Below are 19,046 nucleotides of genomic sequence, written 5' to 3'. Positions count from 1 at the left end.
CTTATGTTCTCAGCCCCTCCCAGACGGCCACCCTAAGAGATTATGCGAATCATGTATTGAGGAGGCCTTACAGGAGGAGTCCTCACGAAAGAAGGAGGATATCCGGGCAATGATAAGAGAGGAGCTACGGGCCTTAGGCGGTTCCAGTAGTTTGGGGGGGTCACTCCTCCGTGAGAGAAATATGTTCGCCAAGAGGAGGAGCCTCGCTGGCGTCAAAGTCGCCGTTAGGAACCGGGGAACTAGATTCCGATAAGTCCCAGGAATACCTTTCCTCAGAGGACGAGGACCAAACGTGTTTCCCCACGGACAGTGTCAGTAATTTAGTGAAGTCTGTCCGAAATACCATGGGGCTGCCAGAGAGTAAGGACCCCAAGACCCCACAAGACATAATGTTTGCAGGCATTTCCCATAGAAAAGTCCGGGCATTCCCAGTGGTCCCAGCTGTTAAAGAGCTAGTTAAAAGGGAGTGGGAAAAACAAGGTCAGAGAACCTTCCTCCCCTTAACGTCAAAGCGTAAGTACCCCTTTGACGATGAGGAGTTTACAGCCTGGTCGAGAGCCCCCAAGGTGGATGTGGCAGTGGCCTCTACCTCTCGTAGATCCTCCCTGCCGGTAGAGGATTCGGGAACTTTGGCTGATTCTTTGGATCGTAAAACCGATACATTCCTTAAAAGATCTTGGGAAGCATGTACGGCAGCCTTTAAGCCCGCAATAGCAGCCACGTGCACGGCAAGATCAATGTTGGTGTGGCTGAATGACTTGGAAGACAATATTAAGAATGGAGTAGCTAGGAATAGACTCCTTTCCTCTATGCCCCTCATTAAGGGAGCAGCGGCCTTCCTCTCCGACTCCTCCGCGGACTCTCTCCGGTTATCGGCTAGAGCGGCAGGACTGACCAATGCAGGCAGGCGGGCCTTATGGTTGAAGGGGTGGAAAGGAGACACACAAACAAAAACTAGACTGTGTGCTATACCCTGCCAGGGTAAGTACTTGTTTGGCACGGAACTGGATGAGATTTTGACAAAAGCGGGGGAGAGGAAGAAGGGTTTTCCTAACCCGTATGTTCCGTTTAACAGGAGGGCCTACAGGAAGCCGCCGTTTGGTAAAAAGAAGGACTTTAGACCCCAGGACCGCTGGGGAAATAAGGACCCCAAACAAAGGGGCAACCTATTCGGGAAACGTCCCTTCAGGGGAGACAGATCCCGATAAAACCATTATACCGGTAGGTGGCAGGCTATTAAAATTCAGCCGCCAATGGGAGAAGGTGACATCAAACCCATGGGCCATAAATATTGTGTCATCAGGCCTAAAATTAGAATTTGTTCGGCATCCACCGAACTCCTTCCTATTGACCTCTATGAAGTCCCGGACACAGCAGGAAGCGCTGGAGATGGAGATTGCAGTACTGCTAACTAAACGGGTCCTAGTAGAGGTCCCAGAGGACGAAATAGGAATGGGCTTTTATTCTCCTCTATTTTTAGTCCCAAAAACAAATGGCTCTTACAGGACTATAATAAATTTAAAGAAGCTTAATACCTTCTTAAAGCTGAGGTCGTTTAAAATGGAGTCGATAAAGTCTGCAATAAAGCTTTTGTTCCCCAGGTGTTATATGGCAGTCTTGGACCTAAAGGACGCCTATTACCATCTCCCCATATATCGTGGGCACCAGAGGTTCCTGCGGGTAGCAGTCTGGTTCAAAGGTCGGATTCAGCATTTCCAGTTTGCGGCAATGCCATTCGGGCTATCCATGGCTCCTCGGGTATTTACAAAATTGATGCTGGAGGTGATGTCGTATGTAAGGCTGAATGACACCCTAGTTGTCCCTTACTTAGACGACCTACTCATAGTGGGAAAGTCTGTTTCACAGTGCGAAGCCAGAATAGCTAAGATTATCTCATCCCTAAAAACACTAGGTTGGCTAATTAACTGGGAGAAGTCCAGGCTAGAACCAGTAACCTGTCAGAGGTTTCTAGGCCTGCAAGTAGACTCCGTAACTGAGGAATGTTTTCTGCCACACGCCAAACTGATAGCCATAGTCGATAAGATACGGAATACTACAGGAAGACCCGTAATATCATTGAGACAGGGTATGTCCTTGCTGGGGTCCCTGATATCGTGCATTCCAGCGGTGCAATGGGCCCAGTTCCACTCCAGAGAACTACAGTGGGCTATTCTGCAGGAAAACAGACTGCAGGGGCGGTTGGAGGGGAAGATGTCCCTATCGCCCGAGGTGGTTGAATCCCTAAAATGGTGGTTAAATCCTTCCATTTTATCGAAGGGAGTGCAATGGTGGGTGACTCCCTCCAAAATACTCACCACGGATGCCAGCCCCTTAGGTTGGGGGGCCCATCTAGAGGAGCACATGGTACAAGACTGGTGGCGTAATGATGAAATAGAGACCTCCTCTAATGTAAAGGAGCTAACAGCGATTTTCTATGCGATATCTCATTTTCTCCCGCAGTTAAGGGGCGCCCACGTAAGAATCCAGACAGACAATACCACCGCAGTGGCCTATATAAACCGGCAAGGAGGCACGCGGTCGGTGCCACTGATGTCTATCGCGGGAAAGATCATAGAAATGGCCGAGGTACATCTTCTCTCCTTGTCAGCACTCCATATAAGAGGAGTAGACAACTCCCGAGCAGACTATCTCAGTCGCCAGGCCCTATATCAGGGTGAGTGGGTCCTCAGCAGGCACGTCTTCGAAATGATAGCGTCAGAATGGGGCAGACCAGAGATAGACCTATTCGCGACCAGAGCCTACAGGCACGTAAGAAGGTTTGCTTCACTCTACAGGTCAGACAACCCAGACATTCTAGATGCCCTCCAAGCACCCTGGACATTCCAGCTAGCCTATGCCTTCCCTCCAATGGGTCTACTACCAACAGTAGTCAGGAAGATAAGACAGGAGAGAGCGAGGGTCATCTTGATAGCCCCTTTTTGGCCAAAAAGACCGTGGTTTTCATGGCTGAGAGCCATGTCAGTAACCAACCCGTGGATCCTGCCGCTGCACCAGAATCTTCTCTCGCAGGGACCCTGCTACCATCCACAGGCCAAAGCCCTGCACCTAGCGGCCTGGAATTTGAAAGGGAGCTACTGAGGCAGAGAGGTTTCTCAAAGAACCTAATCAATACCCTGCTACAAAGTAGGAAGGAGTCCACAACAAAAATATATGCTAAAGTGTGGAGAAAGTTCCTGGCCTTTCACCCAGCAAAACTAGCCGGTGAAGTACCCATTACGGCCATTCTAGAATTTCTGCAAAGAGGCCGAGAATTAAGGCTCTCGGTAAGCACTCTAAAGGTCCACGTGTCAGCCCTAGGAGCCCTATTTAACTATAACGTGGCAGCGAATAGATGGGTGACCCGTTTCATCTCAGCTTGTCAATGCTCAGAACCGATGCATATTCCTCAGCTACCAGCATGGAACCTTACTCTAGTTTTGGATGCTTTCACTCAGGCACCATTTGAGCCCATAAGCTCAGCATCAGTGAAGTGCCTCTCATTAAAAACTGCTATGCTAGTAGCCTTAGTATCGGCTAGAAGAGTGAGTGATCTTCACGCTCTATCAGTAGACCCTCCGTTCCTGTCAATAACACGAGACAGTCTGATTTTAAAGACAGACCCGTCCTACCTTCCAAAACGGGCAACTAAATTTCATAGATCTCAGGAGATATACCTACCTTCCTTCTATGAGAACCCGTCAACACAGGACGAGGTGAAATATCACACTTTAGATGTGAAAAGAGCGGTGCTAGCCTACCTAGATAGGACCAGTCCCTGGAGGCAGAGTAGGTCTCTTTTTGTCTCCTTCCAGGGTAACAGGAAGGGGTCTGCAGTTACATCAGGCACAATATCCAGATGGATTAGAGATGCGATCACAATGGCATATTTGGCAAAAGGAGAAGACCCTCCACTGGGGATTAAGGCGCACTCTACTAGAGCCATATCATCCTCCTGGGCCGAGAGGGCGAACGTCCCAATTGAACAAATATGTAAGGCTGCAACCTGGTCTTCTCCGTCTACCTTTTATAGTCACTATAGACTAGATTTGTCCTCTACCGAGGATCTAACTTTTGGTAGATCAGTCCTTAACACGGTGTGCCCTCCCAAGTGATTATCTCTGGAAATCTCTCAGTGGGTGCTGTCGTGGCGAAGAGGAAAAACCGGATTACTTACCGGTAATACTCTTTTGTAGAGTCCACGACAGCACCCGCTCACTTCCCTCCCGTAAGAATTTTTCACACATGGGTCTCCTTGGTGGTGGAGATTATGAGTTAAGTTAGATATGTGATTAAACTTAGTAAGCATAAAACTACATAGGGGTAAGATAGATGAATCGCCCAAACAAATTGACTAAAACATGTATGGCGGTTCCTCCGTTCTCGGTAACACAAACTGAGGGAGCGAGGGGGACCGCCCCATTTATCTCTCTGTAGGTTTCCTGTTCCGGGGGCGGATCCCCTCTCTCAGTGGGTTCTGTCGTGGACTCTACAAAAGAGTATTACCGGTAAGTAATCCGTTTTGTTTTTTTTTTTTTTTTGCAATTTCCCTGACCATTGCGCGTTCTGAGCATGAGGGAAATTTTCTGGGATGTTTCACTCCTTGGAAGATTGCTAATGATTTGAATGATTTCCCCTTGTGAATAATCTTTATCACTGATTTGTGAATAATCTTTAACAATGATTGACTCAGAATTGTTTCAAAATGGCCTTATAACCCTTTCCAGATTTATTGGCAGCAACAAATGCTTCTTCAAGATAATTGCTTATGTATTTCCTCCTTTGTTCCGAGTTAACACATACCTGATTGCTCCATATTAGCAAAACTATAAAAACTTCTATAAACTTTTAGGGTGTGTGCACACGCTGCGGATTGTCCTGCGGAACTCTCCGCGCGGATTTGTGTAAATCCGCAGGTAAAACCACAGGTCAAAAGACCTGCGGTTTATCTGCAGATTTTCTGCGGTTTAGCCTGCGGGTTTACCCTGAAGTTTCACACCTGCCATGGAGCAGGTACCAAACCGCAGCGGAATCCGCACAAAAAATTGACATGCTGAGGTTTTGAAACAGCAGCAAATCCACGCGGAAAATTACGCACAGTGTGCACTGCGGATTTCTATTTCCATTGATTATAATGGTACTGTACACTGCAGCAGACACTGCTGCGGATCCGCAGGACCAAAACCGCTGCGGATCCGCAGCAGAATCCGCAGCGTGTGCACACACCCTTATAGAGGTGGTCATACTTGCTGATGAACACTTAAGGTCATTTGATAAGCAGCACTTGGCTGCTACTTACACTCTACTTCCATAATTTTTCACTCACTACATTTTGTTAGAGTGTAATTTGTTATAAGTTATTGAGTATTTGAGGTTGTATTTACATATTTACCTAGTTTAAGACCTTCTATGGATCATTTTTTTATTATGTCTTGATATATAAAAAAAACCCCATAGAATTCAATTTGTGGTGTACTTAGTTTTTCTCATGACAGGATATATACATAAACACACATTTTATTCTTCTCATCCTATCTTATGATAAATCCTTTTTTTTGCATAGTATTTTAATACTCACCGCTTTAAATACTTTGTCTCTTCGTGCAAACATTCCAAACGAGATTATAAGTGCTCCTACCACCACTGCTGCCGCGATCGCTTCCACTGGAAGACCGGGTTGGCGATCTGTTAAAGAGACACTACATATTATTTTGACTACATTGACTCAGTAACCTAATAATCTCCAGTACATCGATACCACCTTTGTATACCCAAAGTTATTGGATTGTATTGCTCACAGAAACCAAGAACCATCCATCATGAATACTAGCATTGAGTGGTCGAATGGCTTTTAGCGAAAATGTTGTTAGCATGACAATGTTGTTGACTTTGCACGGTACCAAATTTGTAACAGGAACAGAAATAGAGCTTACTCTTACAATTATGTTATAGATTTATGTTCTATGAATCCATAATATGGAATCCATCCTGATTTGTGCTCTTACTATATATGGCTTTGCACAGAGATACCAATCCATTATGACAAGCCTTGTGCACCCTGGTATTGTGAACTCCCTTGCTCGGATTTCTGAGCCGAAGCTCCCTCTGGTGGTTACTGAGAGTAGTGGAGCTGGCCAGGTGGATGGAGGTTCTCCACCTGACGATGATAATTGGGAATCTGGGATTGCTGGCTGGGAAGCATATAGTGGAGCTGGCTGCTCTTGAAGGTTGCTGGTGATTTTTTCCTCTGTGTGCATTTGGAGCTCTTTTGTCCCCTGCCTGATCTGCATGTTCAGCTAAGTGAGTCTTTCGCTAATCCTTTGCATCTAATCTGGTTGTGTCTTTTTTTGGCTTTCTGTTTTGCTGTAAGGCTTCAGCGTGCTCCCTGCTGGGGGCAGCGCTGGGTGTTATGAATGGGTCACCGAGGAGGAGAGCGCAATAGGCTATGCCACCAGAACACCAGAGAGGTTGGTCGCTCAGCGGATTGCAGACCCCTGATCTTAACACAACTAGCAGTAGCCATGGAGCGTTCCTCCTTTGCCCTAGACGCTCCATCACAGCCAGAGGACTAACTAAGCCTAAAGACAGAAAGGTGAAATCTAAACTGCCCCGGAGCAGATCCCCAAAGGAATAGACAGCCCCCAAACATATATTGTCGGTGAGACACGATAAAGCACAAGCCCACACTGATTAGATAGGACAGAAAAGGCACTGTCTGCAATCACGCAAAAACCCTAAAAATTCCAACACAACTGATGTACAAAAATACTGAGGTTTGCATAACCTCGCCCTCACTATATCAGCACACAGGTGTGAACTGGTGGCTAGCAACAGGCTAATACAGCAGGGGACTGAGCAAACAAACACAAGATACAAAAATACAGGGCAGGAGCCAGCAGCCCCAGGTGGAGCAAGCTGACCCCTGACAGCAAGGCAAGATCAGATGCAAAGGGTTTAGCAAATGACACTTAGCTGAAAAATGCAGGATCAGGCAGGAGACAGAAATCCTCAATAAGCAAAGAAAGGAGTATCACCGACAGCCACTGAGAGAAGTCTGCTCACTTATGTAGTCCCAGTCACTACCCCCACTCCTCCAATTATCCTCAGCAGCTGTTGGGTTAACATCATGTTGACCAGCTCCACTACCAGCAGTATCCACCAGAGGGAGCCTTGCCTCAAAAGTCGGATTAAGAGAGTTCACAACAGCTGGGCCCTGCTTCATATGCTGCAGCTTGTTCAGTCCCCTGTTATCTTAGTATCTTTTTGCTTGCTGCCAGTTTATACCAGAGTGCTGATCTAGCAGGGGTGAGATCGTGTGATCTCAGGTTTTTTTGTATATCAGAAGTGTTGGACTTTTTCAGGGTTTTGTGCGTGATTGCGACAGCATCTTTTTCTGTCCTGTCCTGTCCTGTCTAGACAGCTTGGGCCCCACCGTTTGCTCAGTCTGTTCTCTACCTGTGTTTGTGTCTCATCTTGTCTCACCGACAATATATGTTTGGGGGCTTTCTATTCATTTGGGGATCTGCTTCATCTTTCTGTCTTTAGGCTTAGTTAGTCCTCCAGCTGTGACGAAGTGTCCAGGGCATCGTAGGAACGCTCCACGGCTACTGCTAGTTGTGCGGATAAGATCAGGGGTCTGCAATCCGCTTAGTTACCAACCTCTCTGGTCTTCTGGTGGCTTAGCCTGTTCCTGCCATCCTCCTCGGTGACCCATTTATAACACCCCGGTCTCAATGAACAGGATTGGTGGAGTACGTGCCTAATTCATCAAGAGGAGCGCAACATTTAATGTGTTAGGTGCTTCTATAAACTGACAGAAATGTCCTTCCAAAGATTCCTGAATTAAGTTACGCCATTAAGTGGCATCGTTTTTCATGAATCTGTACAGCATGAATAGCCAGAGGCAGCCCAAGCTAGACCCATATTGGAATAGCTGAGCATAAATGCCTAGAAAAAGCTTTGAAAAGAGGTTGTGCAAAAATATGATTTGGCAATCTCACTCCAGCCTCAACAAAGCGGGTGCAGCTGGGCAGGACAGGACATTACGACCTCCACTCGTCAAATTTATGATGAGTTGCGGTGTTCACTATGCCACAAATCTTACCCCAGCAGGGGCTACAGTAAGATGTGGCAAGGCGTACATAGAGTCTCACACCACTACGCGCCTCACCTGATTCATTAAGAGGTATAAGCCAGTTAATGAATCGATAGGGTCTGCTCAAGAACGCCCCCTCATCAAGATCAGCGAGAGAATCGCCAGTCTTGATTAATCGCCCCCATAATATTTTGAGGCAATTTCCGAGTTGTGCAAAAAAAAATTGTGATTTAAGGTGTTTTAGAACAGAATTTTGGAATGCACACCAAAATAATGAATGAATGGAGGCCAAAGTGCCTAAGGGTCAGACATGACGATTATAATCTTTTTTTGGAGAAATGTGTAAAGAGCTAGGCTGCAAATGTGGAGACTCATGGGTCAATTATGTGTGGATGCAGCTTTATGCTATTACTTTATAAAAATTTCATTTTTGATCTATCTAGCCAAAAATGATGACATCTATTCTAAATTTTGTCACTTTCCCTGGCACACTGAGAATAGTTTTTACCCTTTTCCTCCACTTCACTGTATTGATAGGAATATTGGACCTTAATCATTAAGACGTTTACACCAGAATTATGACAGAACACCTTAAAAAGTGGAACTTGAAAGTTGCAAAAAATATTTGTGACTTTTGCAGTTCATACGTCAGGCTAACCATCTTTTGCCAAATTGTCAGGACGGGTTGTGGCTATGTCTTCCGCTCTAATTCATGAAAAGTTAGTTTAGTGGCCTAACTTACGCCAAAGTGTACTTCAATCCCAGACTGGCGTACATCCCTGGCGGAGATGCATAGCACTTGTAAGATGCACCTATTTCAGTAACGCCGGTTTCACACGTCAGTGGTTTAGGTACGTGTAGTGACCGTTTCCTCACGTACCGGAGACACTGACACACATAGACACATTAAAATGAATGTATCGCTGCACATGTCAGCATGTTTTCACGGACACACGGTCCGTGTGAAAAACACAGCGACATGTCATGTTTGTGGGAGCGCATGGTCCACAAAAGTGCTGAACACGTGCACACGGAGAACAGTTCACACTGTCCTCCGTGCTCACGGACGGCTGCCGGGGAAGAAGCGCTACTGTAAGCGCTGTTCCCCTGCGTCTGGTGATGAACGTGGCTGTCATTCTTCTCTCCTGCTCTGCCGGCAACAGCGAGCAGGAGAGAAGAATGAATGAAAACCCGACGTGGGGTCCCCCTCTGCTTGTGAACCAACCAGACGAAACTTACAGCTGGGGGCTACAGTCCTCAGCTGTCAACTGCAGCAAGGTTGGTTCTCAAGATTGATTCTCAAGAATAGAGGGTCCCCACGCTGTTTTTTTAATTTAAATAAATAATTTAAAAAAAAGGCATGGGGTCCTCCCTTTTTTTGACAACCAACCTGACTAAAGCTGACAGCTAAGGGCTGATATTCTCAGGCTGGTAAGGGGCCATTGATCTTGGCCCCCCCAGCCTAAAAACGGCAGCCCCCCAGCTGCCCAGAAAAAGGCACATCTATTAGATGCACCTATTCTGGAGCTTTGCCAGGTTCTTACCACTGCCCCGTAGTGGTGGCAAGTGGGGTTATTAAGGGGTTAATGCCATCTTTTTATTGTAAGGTGACATTAAGCCCAGCTTAGTAATGGAGAGGTGTCAATAAGACACCTATCCATTACTAATCCTATAGTAATAAGAGGGTTAAATAAACACACACAATAAGAATAAAGTATTTTAATTAAATAATACACTACACACAGTGTTTAAAGCTTTATTATACTCCTAATTCCATATCAACGCCATCATTCTCCTGTAAAAGAGTATAAAATAATAAACCAACAATATCCATACCTGTCTGGCGATCAGTCACATTCCATGGCGTAATCCATCTCAGGGGTTAATCAGTTTATAGGTGGAGGGCTGCTAATTTAGCCGCTCCGACTGTAAACTACTGGGGAATGAATGGAAGCAGCCGATCCATGCTCAGTAACTAGCGGTGAAGTCACCGCTCATCACGGAGTCTGCGCTCTGCCTCCATTCATTCCCAAGACTAGCATGAAGATCGCTGGTCTTGATGAATCATGTTCATCCTGAAGCTAGACAATTTCATGATCATGAGTTCCAGTATGATCCCCTGTTAGGCTAAAATTCATCTTCTGTCCTCTCTCATTCTTTAACCCCTTACCGACATCTGATGTATTATTACACCGATGTCGGTATCACTGCCGGAGCCCACATCTTTCCCGGGACATGTCAGCTGTTTTGAACAGCTAACATGTGCCTGCAATAGCCGCGGGTGGAATCACGATCCACTCGCGGCTATTTAGTTAAATGCCGCTGTAAAATGCTGACAGCGGCATTTAACAAGCGCTTGCGGCAAGCGCGCTGGAAATATGCTTACCGGTGACCCACGTCACATGATCGTGGGTCACCGGTGTATCGGCATGACAACCGGAGGTCTCCTGGAGACCTCTATGGTTGTCAGTGCCAAATTCCTATGAGCACCACCCAGTGGTTGGCGCTCATAGCAAGTCAGTAATTCAGCTACATAGAGGCGATGAGCAGATCACCTCTATGTAGCTGAGCCGATCGAGTTGTGCCAGCTTCTAGTCACCTATGGAGACTATTGAAGCATGACAAAAGTAAAAAAAAAAAGTGTTTAAATACATAAAAAAATATAAAAGTTCAAATCATCCCCCTTTTTCCCCATTCAAAATAAAACAAGAAAATAAAATAAAATTTAACACATATTTGGTTTCGCAGCATTCAGAATCGTCCGATCTATCAATAAAAAAAAAAAAATTAAGCTGATCGCTAAACGGCGTAGAGAGAAAAAAATTAAAAACACCAGAATTATTTTTTTTGGTCGCTGAGACATTGCATTAAAATGCAATAATGGGTGATCAAAAGAGTGTATCTGCACCAAAATGGTATCATTAAAAATGTCAGCTCGGCGCACAAAAAATAAGCCCTCAGCTGAGCCAAGATCACGAAAAATTGAGACGCGACGGGTATCGGAAAATGGCACAAATTTTTTTTTTTTCAGCAAAGTTTGGATTTTTTTTTCACCACTCAGATAAAAAAGAACCTAGACATGTTTGGTGTCTATGAACTCACAATGACCGGGAGAATCATAATGGCAGGTCAGTTTTAGCAATTAGTGAACCTAGCAAAAAAGCCAACCAAAAAAAAAGTGTGATAACAACAGCCCCTAAATACTCAGAGGAGCAGCAGGAATACAATAAAAGTAAAAACTGCCAAGTTTTGATCTGATGGTAGGTTTTCTATAAAGTTTGTGCACATGTTCAATACAGTTATACATGGAGTCTTTTCAGGTAAATATTCAAGACCAGTAGAACTCTTTGTGCCTCTCTATAATGTCTCTGTAAAGGTGCTGTCACTCTTAGCGATATACCAGCGATCCCAACCAGCGATATAACGTGGTCAGGATCGCTGGTACATCGCTAAGTGGTTGTTAGTGAGCTGCCACACAGGCAGATCTCACCAGCGACATAGCGGGGGTCGCTACTTACCTGTCAGACGAGGCGATCCTGACTTCCTCCCGCCCTCGTCCATGTGTCGCTCGTCGTCACAGCAGGAAGCTGACGACGAGAAACAGTCCTGGACGTTCTCGCGCGATCAGCGATAACCAGCGGGGGAGCGGTCGGAGGTAAGTATCAGACACAGCGATATCGCTAGCAATATCGCTGTAACGTCACAAAGACCAGTGACGTTATAGCGATATTGCTAGCGATATCGCTTAGTGTGACAGGCCCTTAAGGCAATATACTCTAGAACAGAGCTGGGCAAACTGCAGACTGTGGGCCACATCCGTCTCTCTGGCTGTTCCAGTCCTGTGGATTGTGACAGCCAAAGGACTGAAACAGTTTCCCACAGGTTGCACAATGTACTCCACCACCCGCTGTCACCACTATCTGCAACCTCTGGATGCATACAGCGGTGAATATATTGGTGGAGGACGTGGCCGCTGGCTTCATTTTCCGCCAATCAAAATGTGAAACCGCAGATGCCATGATGTAATTTCATAATGCTACTGCTGAGGAGGCACAGGAGACAGGAGTAAAGCGCTGAGGGAACGGGAGCAAGGTGAGTATGTGTTGTTTTTTGTTTTTTTTCATGTGTATGGGATATTTGTATGTACATATGGAGGCTATGGGGGAGTTCATACTGTAAATTGTAGGCTATGTGGGGGCTCGTAATGTATATAGGAGGCTATGTGGGGCTCACACTATATAGGAGTTGTGTGCAGGCTCATATGGTATATAGAGAGAGATGTCAGCATACTTAATTCTGCTCAAAGCTAAGTGATACAATTAATATTAATATAAATTATAATTAATATGTTAATAGTAATTTGAGCAGAATTAATTTCAGCCTTTGTTAGGTCATCCACAACAGTCACGGTCTCTCATGTGGGCCTTGGTGAAAATTAATTTTCCACCCCTGCCAAGAAACATATCTCCAAAATGTGAAGGAGAGAAGAATCCCTCCACAACACAAGGCCAATTATAAACTATAAGAAGCTAAACTACCAGGAGGCAAAAAAAAGGTTACACGTGTCAGGAAGAAGCTTGGAAGCACAACTAGTGTTGACTCTTACCTCCAACAATTAGCTCGATCACTCTGATGGTCTCATTGCCCTTGGATAAAGCTACACATGTGTAATTGGCACTATCTGCCTTAGTCGCCGTTTCAATCGTGAGCTGCAGAGTCTCCGTGGTCATGTACTGCTTGTAGTGGGAAGGTAATGTGAAGAGGCTGTTATTTTGTCTCCAAAACATTGCGGCTGCCGGGTTGGCCTTGAAGCCACATGTGATTTGGACAGTTTTACCCTCTTGTGCAAGGATTTTTGTTTCTCCGGAAAGTTTAGGAGGAACTATAAAGATAAATGATGAAATCAGTGTTAGGTCTGTGCCATACACAAAGTATCCTTCACAGAATTTCCCATGGACATGCACGATCAGTTTGGAAGAAAAGTCACCAGCACAAAAAATATCAGGTAAAAAAACAATATGGCCACTTCCCAAACTAATGTTGCGGGACAGTTGTATCTAACAATTTTAGTAGAATATGCCAACATAAATGTAATGGACAGCATTGCTTAGGGTTACACACATTTCTCCCAGTGTTGATTATACCATTATTATTACCCATTGCTTATATAGTGCCAACTTATTCTGAAGAGTTATATCTAGATCGACACCATTCACATCAGTCCCTATCCATAAGAGTGTGACGCAATACCTTACAAATTAGACACACAATGGGCATTTGTATAGTAAGCCAATTATCTTGTCATTATATTTTTGACATTTTGGAGGAAATCAAAATTTGGCCAGATTCAAACCCAGGACCCTAGTGTTTCAAGGAAACAATGCTTACCACAGAGCCACCCAAATTAGACAATATAGACCATCAATATACAAAAAAATCATCATATGACAATGAACCCCCCCATTAATAAGGTGAATGCAGGAGAACAAGAAGCGATCCAAATCAGCACGCCCCCAAAACAAGCTGGAGGCGAAACGAGCGTCAGGGTGAGGGGACACCGAGCATATCACCTGTGGCCACCATTACACTGTTAAATTACTTCTACTGTCTATCTTTACTTCAGTTTTGTATTTAGCTGGCGGCATCACATTATCTTGGCTACTACAGCAATTACCTTTGGGTCTAGCTACCAGTTTTAATATAGGGAGTCATATCCTATTTTGAATCTTTGGTTTCATTGCTACACCATTTACCTGTTTATTGGTATTGCCACTATGTGAGGGTTGTTTAGGTGCTACTATATTTATATTTAGCACTCGGGGAGTCCATTGTACTTTCACCTATCCCCTTTGTGAATAAGTGCATTATTGTTTACCTCACTAATTGCTTATAGTCCCTTTACAGCATTTTGGTATTTTATAATATGTTTTTAATATATATTGAATAAAAATTATTTTTAATTGTATCTGATTTGGATTGCTTCTTGTTCTTCCTCATGCACCTCGTGTGGGTTTTGTTTTTTTTGTTGTCATGTCTTGATTGAAGTCCCTTTTTTCACTTGGGACTATCTTGATTTAAAAAAATCATCATGTAATCTACAGTATAATCTTCATAATTAAGGACAACTTAGATTGATATTGATCTGATTGGGCACTAAATTCTGTATTTGTAGATCAGTGGATGTGAACATTCCACTCTCCAGTCCAACAAGAACTTGATGTTGGGGTGCTTGTCAAGGGTGAAGCAATGTTATATATAATTGTCAGCACTGAATTTCCTTACATGTGAGAGATTTTCTATCTTAGTGGCTCTCCGCTCTAGATAATAGATGAGGGTCTTGAACTTAGCATTAAGTGCAGGATCTCATAGGTAAACCAAGCTTATATTGACCTTATCAGTCTTAAAGGGATCCTTGGAATACACTGTGTGGATATAGAGTTAATCTGCAGGGAAATGGTGTTCCGCTGCTGCCAGGCCACCATACCTAAAGTGCAGTTACTGGGAGAAAATGAATCCGTGAAAAGGGCAGAGCTGGGAGTGATTACACTTTCCGCTGTGAGAGGTGACTATAGCTGCTTTGTGCAGCCTTCAGTAGTTTAGAAATTCGTCTACAACCAATGCCATCAGTATGTTTTGCAACAATAAGGTTACGAAGGTCTTGAGACAGCTCACTGATTTTACCCATCATTGTGTGGCACCTTGGTAAGGAGACACCTTTTTAGAGGTCATCGGTTGAACCAGATGATATTACTTTTCACTACATGGAAGAATTGCTTTCTAATTATTGATAGATTTCAGCTGGTGTCATTACTTTCCATGGCTTGTTGCACCTCTCTTTCTTCATGTTTTTAATACTTTTTCTCTGTGTAATTTCTCATTATTACATACAGCTTAATTCAGAGGTCTCAAACACGTGGCCCCTGAGGCAGTCATCTGTGGCACGCGGTGCACCACATGTCTCACCCCCTGAGGCAGGTAGAAGGGGGAAGGCACGCAGCCATCCAGGAGCGCGGCGATGGCTGTGTGTTCTGTGTGCACAGGACCTGTGATGAGGTCACAGGAGGGGGAGGAGTCAGGGGATCACATGATCAGGGGCCTCAGTGTATGCAGAACGCTACTGTCTTTGTCTGTACTGGTTGTCATGGTGCTGGGTAAGTTTCTGTGTGGGGTCAGGAGGGGTTTACAGGGTGCATGTAGCAGTGCTGTGTGTATGAGGTGTACAGAGAGGAGCAGCGTGTGTACGAGGTGTACAGAGCGGAGCCACATGTGTACGAGGTGTAAGGAGCGGAGCCGCGTGTGTACAAAGACCGAGGTGTAGGGAGTGGAGCCGCGTGTGTACAAGGACCGAGGTGTAGGGAGCGGAGCCGCGTGAGTATGGAGTGGAGCCGCGTGTGTACAAACTGTGTGGAGCGGAGCAGCGTGTGTACGAGGTGTGCTGAGCGGATGTGTGTGTATTTTGGCATGGGGTGGGCCCCATTTGAAAGTTTGCGCCAGGGCCCATAACTTTGTAGTTACGCCACTGCTCACGCTAGAAGAGAGGAGGAGTGCGCCGCCGCTCCATAGCGGCCGTGGCCCTGCGTGATGACATCCCTCTGACGCTGTGTAATGACATCACGCCAGTGCGCAGAGATGTGACTTCCCCCCCCCCCCCCCCCCCCCATTGCTGGATTTTGCAGGTGACTGTGGCTGTGCGTGTACAGCGAGGTGATAGCGTCGGCTCACATGCAGAGCTGACACTATCATCCACTGAGGTACGCTATACATCGCAGATGACAACCTATTTGAACGGCCACGTTCGGTATTAGCATCGGTCGCGGCCGTTTAACCCCTTAGATACCGCTATCAATTGTGACTGTATTAAGTTTGAAATGAATGCGGCCCGCCAGCTTAAATTTTTTTTTATGTGCAGCCCATTTACTCTGCCGAGTTTGAGACCCCTGGCTTAATTTATGGATAGCTATGGTTTTATTTCTTTGCCTGTGTGGATTGGATGGGTTGTTACCGACATCAGGTGAGAATGTCATGTTAATAATCACCATTAGAAATATATAAACATAGAAAATTGGTGACGTGTTCAATACTTTTTTTACCTGCTGTATCTTATATGAAAAAAAATCTGCTTTCTTTCTCCTCCTGGACTGATCTTTCAAAGAATAGAAATCTGTATTCACTGACAGATTTCCCTTTACTGCGACAGGAGATGGCAATTGATGGTTTTAAAATTCTATGGAGGAGAAGGAGCTAGAGGCAGAAACAGACAGAGGTGCTACTGCAAGTTTTACTAAAACAACAGTTACAGTTAAACATTATGAGCAGCACCTGACATTTCCCATCTAACTAATGGGAAAATCTATATTCACTGAAAAATGTTAAGAATTAATGATCAGTCCAGAAGGAGAAAAAAGTGGATTTCATTAATAAGACATATTCCCAAGTGTGTCATTTTCATGTGTGCTATTGATTTATGAAATAAAATAAAACTATGGTTACTCTTTAACAGAAGTCGAAAAATGTAAAATCCAAAACAACATCCCTATATCTGTGTTTCCTCTATTCATTGCATTCATACATTTTTTTTTTCCTCTTAGGTCTCACAGTGTAAAATAATAAAATGCTGCTGAAGATTCTGCTAGATCTGAATAATTGTGGGACTCACACAGGACATTCATCTGTAGGGACAGCTTCGTGGAGGTGTTCTGCTTCAATAGGCAGGTGAAGCTCACTCCATTGTCTTCAATGGTCAGCTCCGGGATGCATATGCTACTGACGTTCACACTGTTTTCAGACTTAATATCCACTTGTTGGGTCCCTCGGTACCAGATCAAGCTCTCATCGTTAATGTTGTTAACAACTTCACAGCGGAGAAATGCTGGATCGCTGAGATTGGCATTGTGTCGATTGTCATAGGTTGCATTGTTTAGCAAGAGATTCAAGGCTGCAGGAATCCAAAATAATATCATTAGTAAAACTAGAATCTTAAGCTGCCAAACTATCTGGTGAGTTTATGCATCAGATTTTCCTAATAAGCCAGTGCAGATCTGCAAAATCCTCGCATAACACATGAAAATTTTTTCAAAATTAACTGTGAAGAAATCTATGGCGTTAAAGTATACCATGTATGAATCCACCCTTAGGTCTCATTCAAATGTCAGTGCAGATCAGTCAGAGACCGGACCGCAATGCACAGACTGGATGCGGGTCTCCTAACCTAACAGCCTCATAGAAATATATGAGGCGATCATGCTCAGGTCGGGAGAGCCGCTGTCAATCCGGGCTTTTAGCGGTTCACCCTCAGACCGATTGTCACGGACATCTGAGTTAGCCCTTACTGAGTGTCAGAGACAATCTGCACAAAATTCATTTATATGAAGCTGGTAAGTCATTCTAAAATTGCAAGATAGCTGCACCTGCTACGGGACGTCAATGTTCCCTATAGGGAAAACGTTAAAGGCAAACTCCTGACATTACAAAAAAAAAAGTCACCTTGGTCAAACTTTAAGGCCACATTAAGGAACATTCTGATTATTCCACAGTTTTACTTTGACTAAGTAGCAACATCATGTACACACCATAAAGATAGACCAAAGCCCTTGGGCAGAGGCGACCAAAACAACCTTTAATACTGAGTGGCGGGAATCTGTACAATTGAACGGTTAGCAAATGAGAAATGACCCCATGGATCACAGAAATAGGAATCAAGATGGAACTAAATGGAATATGTTCTGCGGGATGAAAGCAGATGTCAGAATGGAGGACCATTTTAATCTTTGATATGAAATTCTCCTCTTTTATTTCTGTCACTTGCCAAATGTTTATGGAGCTGCAGTCTAAAACATAAACTATATCCCTGTTCAGATCTCTTTTATCATTACTACTATGAACAAGAGTAGGTCCAGATATAATGGGAATAAAGCGACATTATGGAGGAATGTGGTTGAAGACTACCGTATATTATTAAAGAATGATTACAGTTACACAACAGTGAAAACTCCCTAGATTATTTTTAGCAAGACCTTCAATATAAGGTATGAATTCTACATATTTCTAATGGTGAAAGTAATGTCTCCAAGGTAACAGAACATTTATCATAAAATATTCAGGTTACACATTAACTATGGTGACGCCAGGAAAGCAGCTCAGCAGTGCTCCAGACAACAAATTACCCATAGGCCACATTCACACGGTCAGTATTTTACATCAGTATTTGTAAGTCAGACCAGGAGTGGGTGATAAATACAGAAGTGGTGACATGTTTATATTATACTTTTCCTCTGATAGTTCCACTCACTGAGCAACAATGTTGTGCAAAAAAGGATTGCGAGGAGAAACCACTGCCTTCCAAAAAGAACATTACTGTCTGGCTGCAGTTTGCGAAAAATCAATTAGACTAGCGATAAGGCTTTAGGCTGAGTGCAGACGGACTTTTTGGCCCTGCGGATTTTTCCGCGCAGAATGGAAGAAATCCGCAGGTCAAATGACCTGCATTTTTCCTGCAGATTTCTTCCATTTTTCATGCGGTTTTTGTGCGGTTTTCCATCGCGGTTTTCCCCCTGCGGATTTGGTGACAGGGGAGAAGGAAAACCACACAAAAGAAGTAACATGCTGCGGATTTTGTACCGCGGAAAAATCCGCAGCGTCTGCACAGCGTTTTTTTTTACATTGATTTTAAGGCTACTGTACATCACAATGCAGAAATGCAACATTTCTGCGCGGTAAAATCCGCTGCGGAATCGCTGCAAATCTGCATCGTGTGCACACAGCCTAAGGAACAATGTTTTCTTAATGGATGAAGCCTAAATGGTATTTTTTTGTTTAAATGAGAAGCGTCCTATTTATCAAAAGAAAAACATTGCATAACAGCATAAAAACTTCATTGCATCTGTAAAACATGGTGGTTGTGGTGGTCTTCATAGTACATGGAAATATTCATGATACACAATCTTCAGCATAAAAA

The 19,046-nt window shown here is 44.3% G+C and overlaps 1 protein-coding gene and 1 long non-coding RNA gene across 3 annotated transcripts in view; one reads left to right on the top strand and one right to left on the bottom strand.

Annotated features, from left to right (window-relative positions):
- The window catches only part of TMIGD1 (transmembrane and immunoglobulin domain containing 1), a 62,743-nt gene that overhangs the window by 30,449 nt on the left and 13,248 nt on the right, over window positions 1-19,046 (bottom strand). For both annotated transcript variants that reach the window (XM_073565419.1, XM_073565420.1), the window contains exons 4-6: window positions 16,749-17,027; window positions 12,699-12,974; window positions 5,576-5,682 (exon numbers count right to left, since the gene is read on the bottom strand). In XM_073565419.1, the coding sequence (XP_073421520.1) occupies window positions 5,576-5,682; window positions 12,699-12,974; window positions 16,749-17,027 (662 nt within the window). The remainder of the gene's footprint in view (window positions 1-5,575; window positions 5,683-12,698; window positions 12,975-16,748; window positions 17,028-19,046) is intronic.
- LOC141080045 (uncharacterized) lies at window positions 15,184-18,021 on the top strand. The gene is made up of 2 exons (XR_012228669.1): window positions 15,184-15,243; window positions 16,681-18,021. It is a non-coding gene; the product is annotated as an uncharacterized lncRNA (long non-coding RNA).

This window comes from Dendrobates tinctorius, unplaced genomic scaffold (assembly GCF_039654945.1).
Source record: "Dendrobates tinctorius isolate UK_male_01 unplaced genomic scaffold, ASM3965494v1 ptg000016l, whole genome shotgun sequence".
In the NCBI taxonomy this organism is placed as follows: domain Eukaryota; kingdom Metazoa; phylum Chordata; class Amphibia; order Anura; family Dendrobatidae; genus Dendrobates; species Dendrobates tinctorius.
The sequence above is the reverse complement of the archived record's forward strand: the minus strand, read 5'-3'. Positions and strand labels throughout refer to the sequence as shown.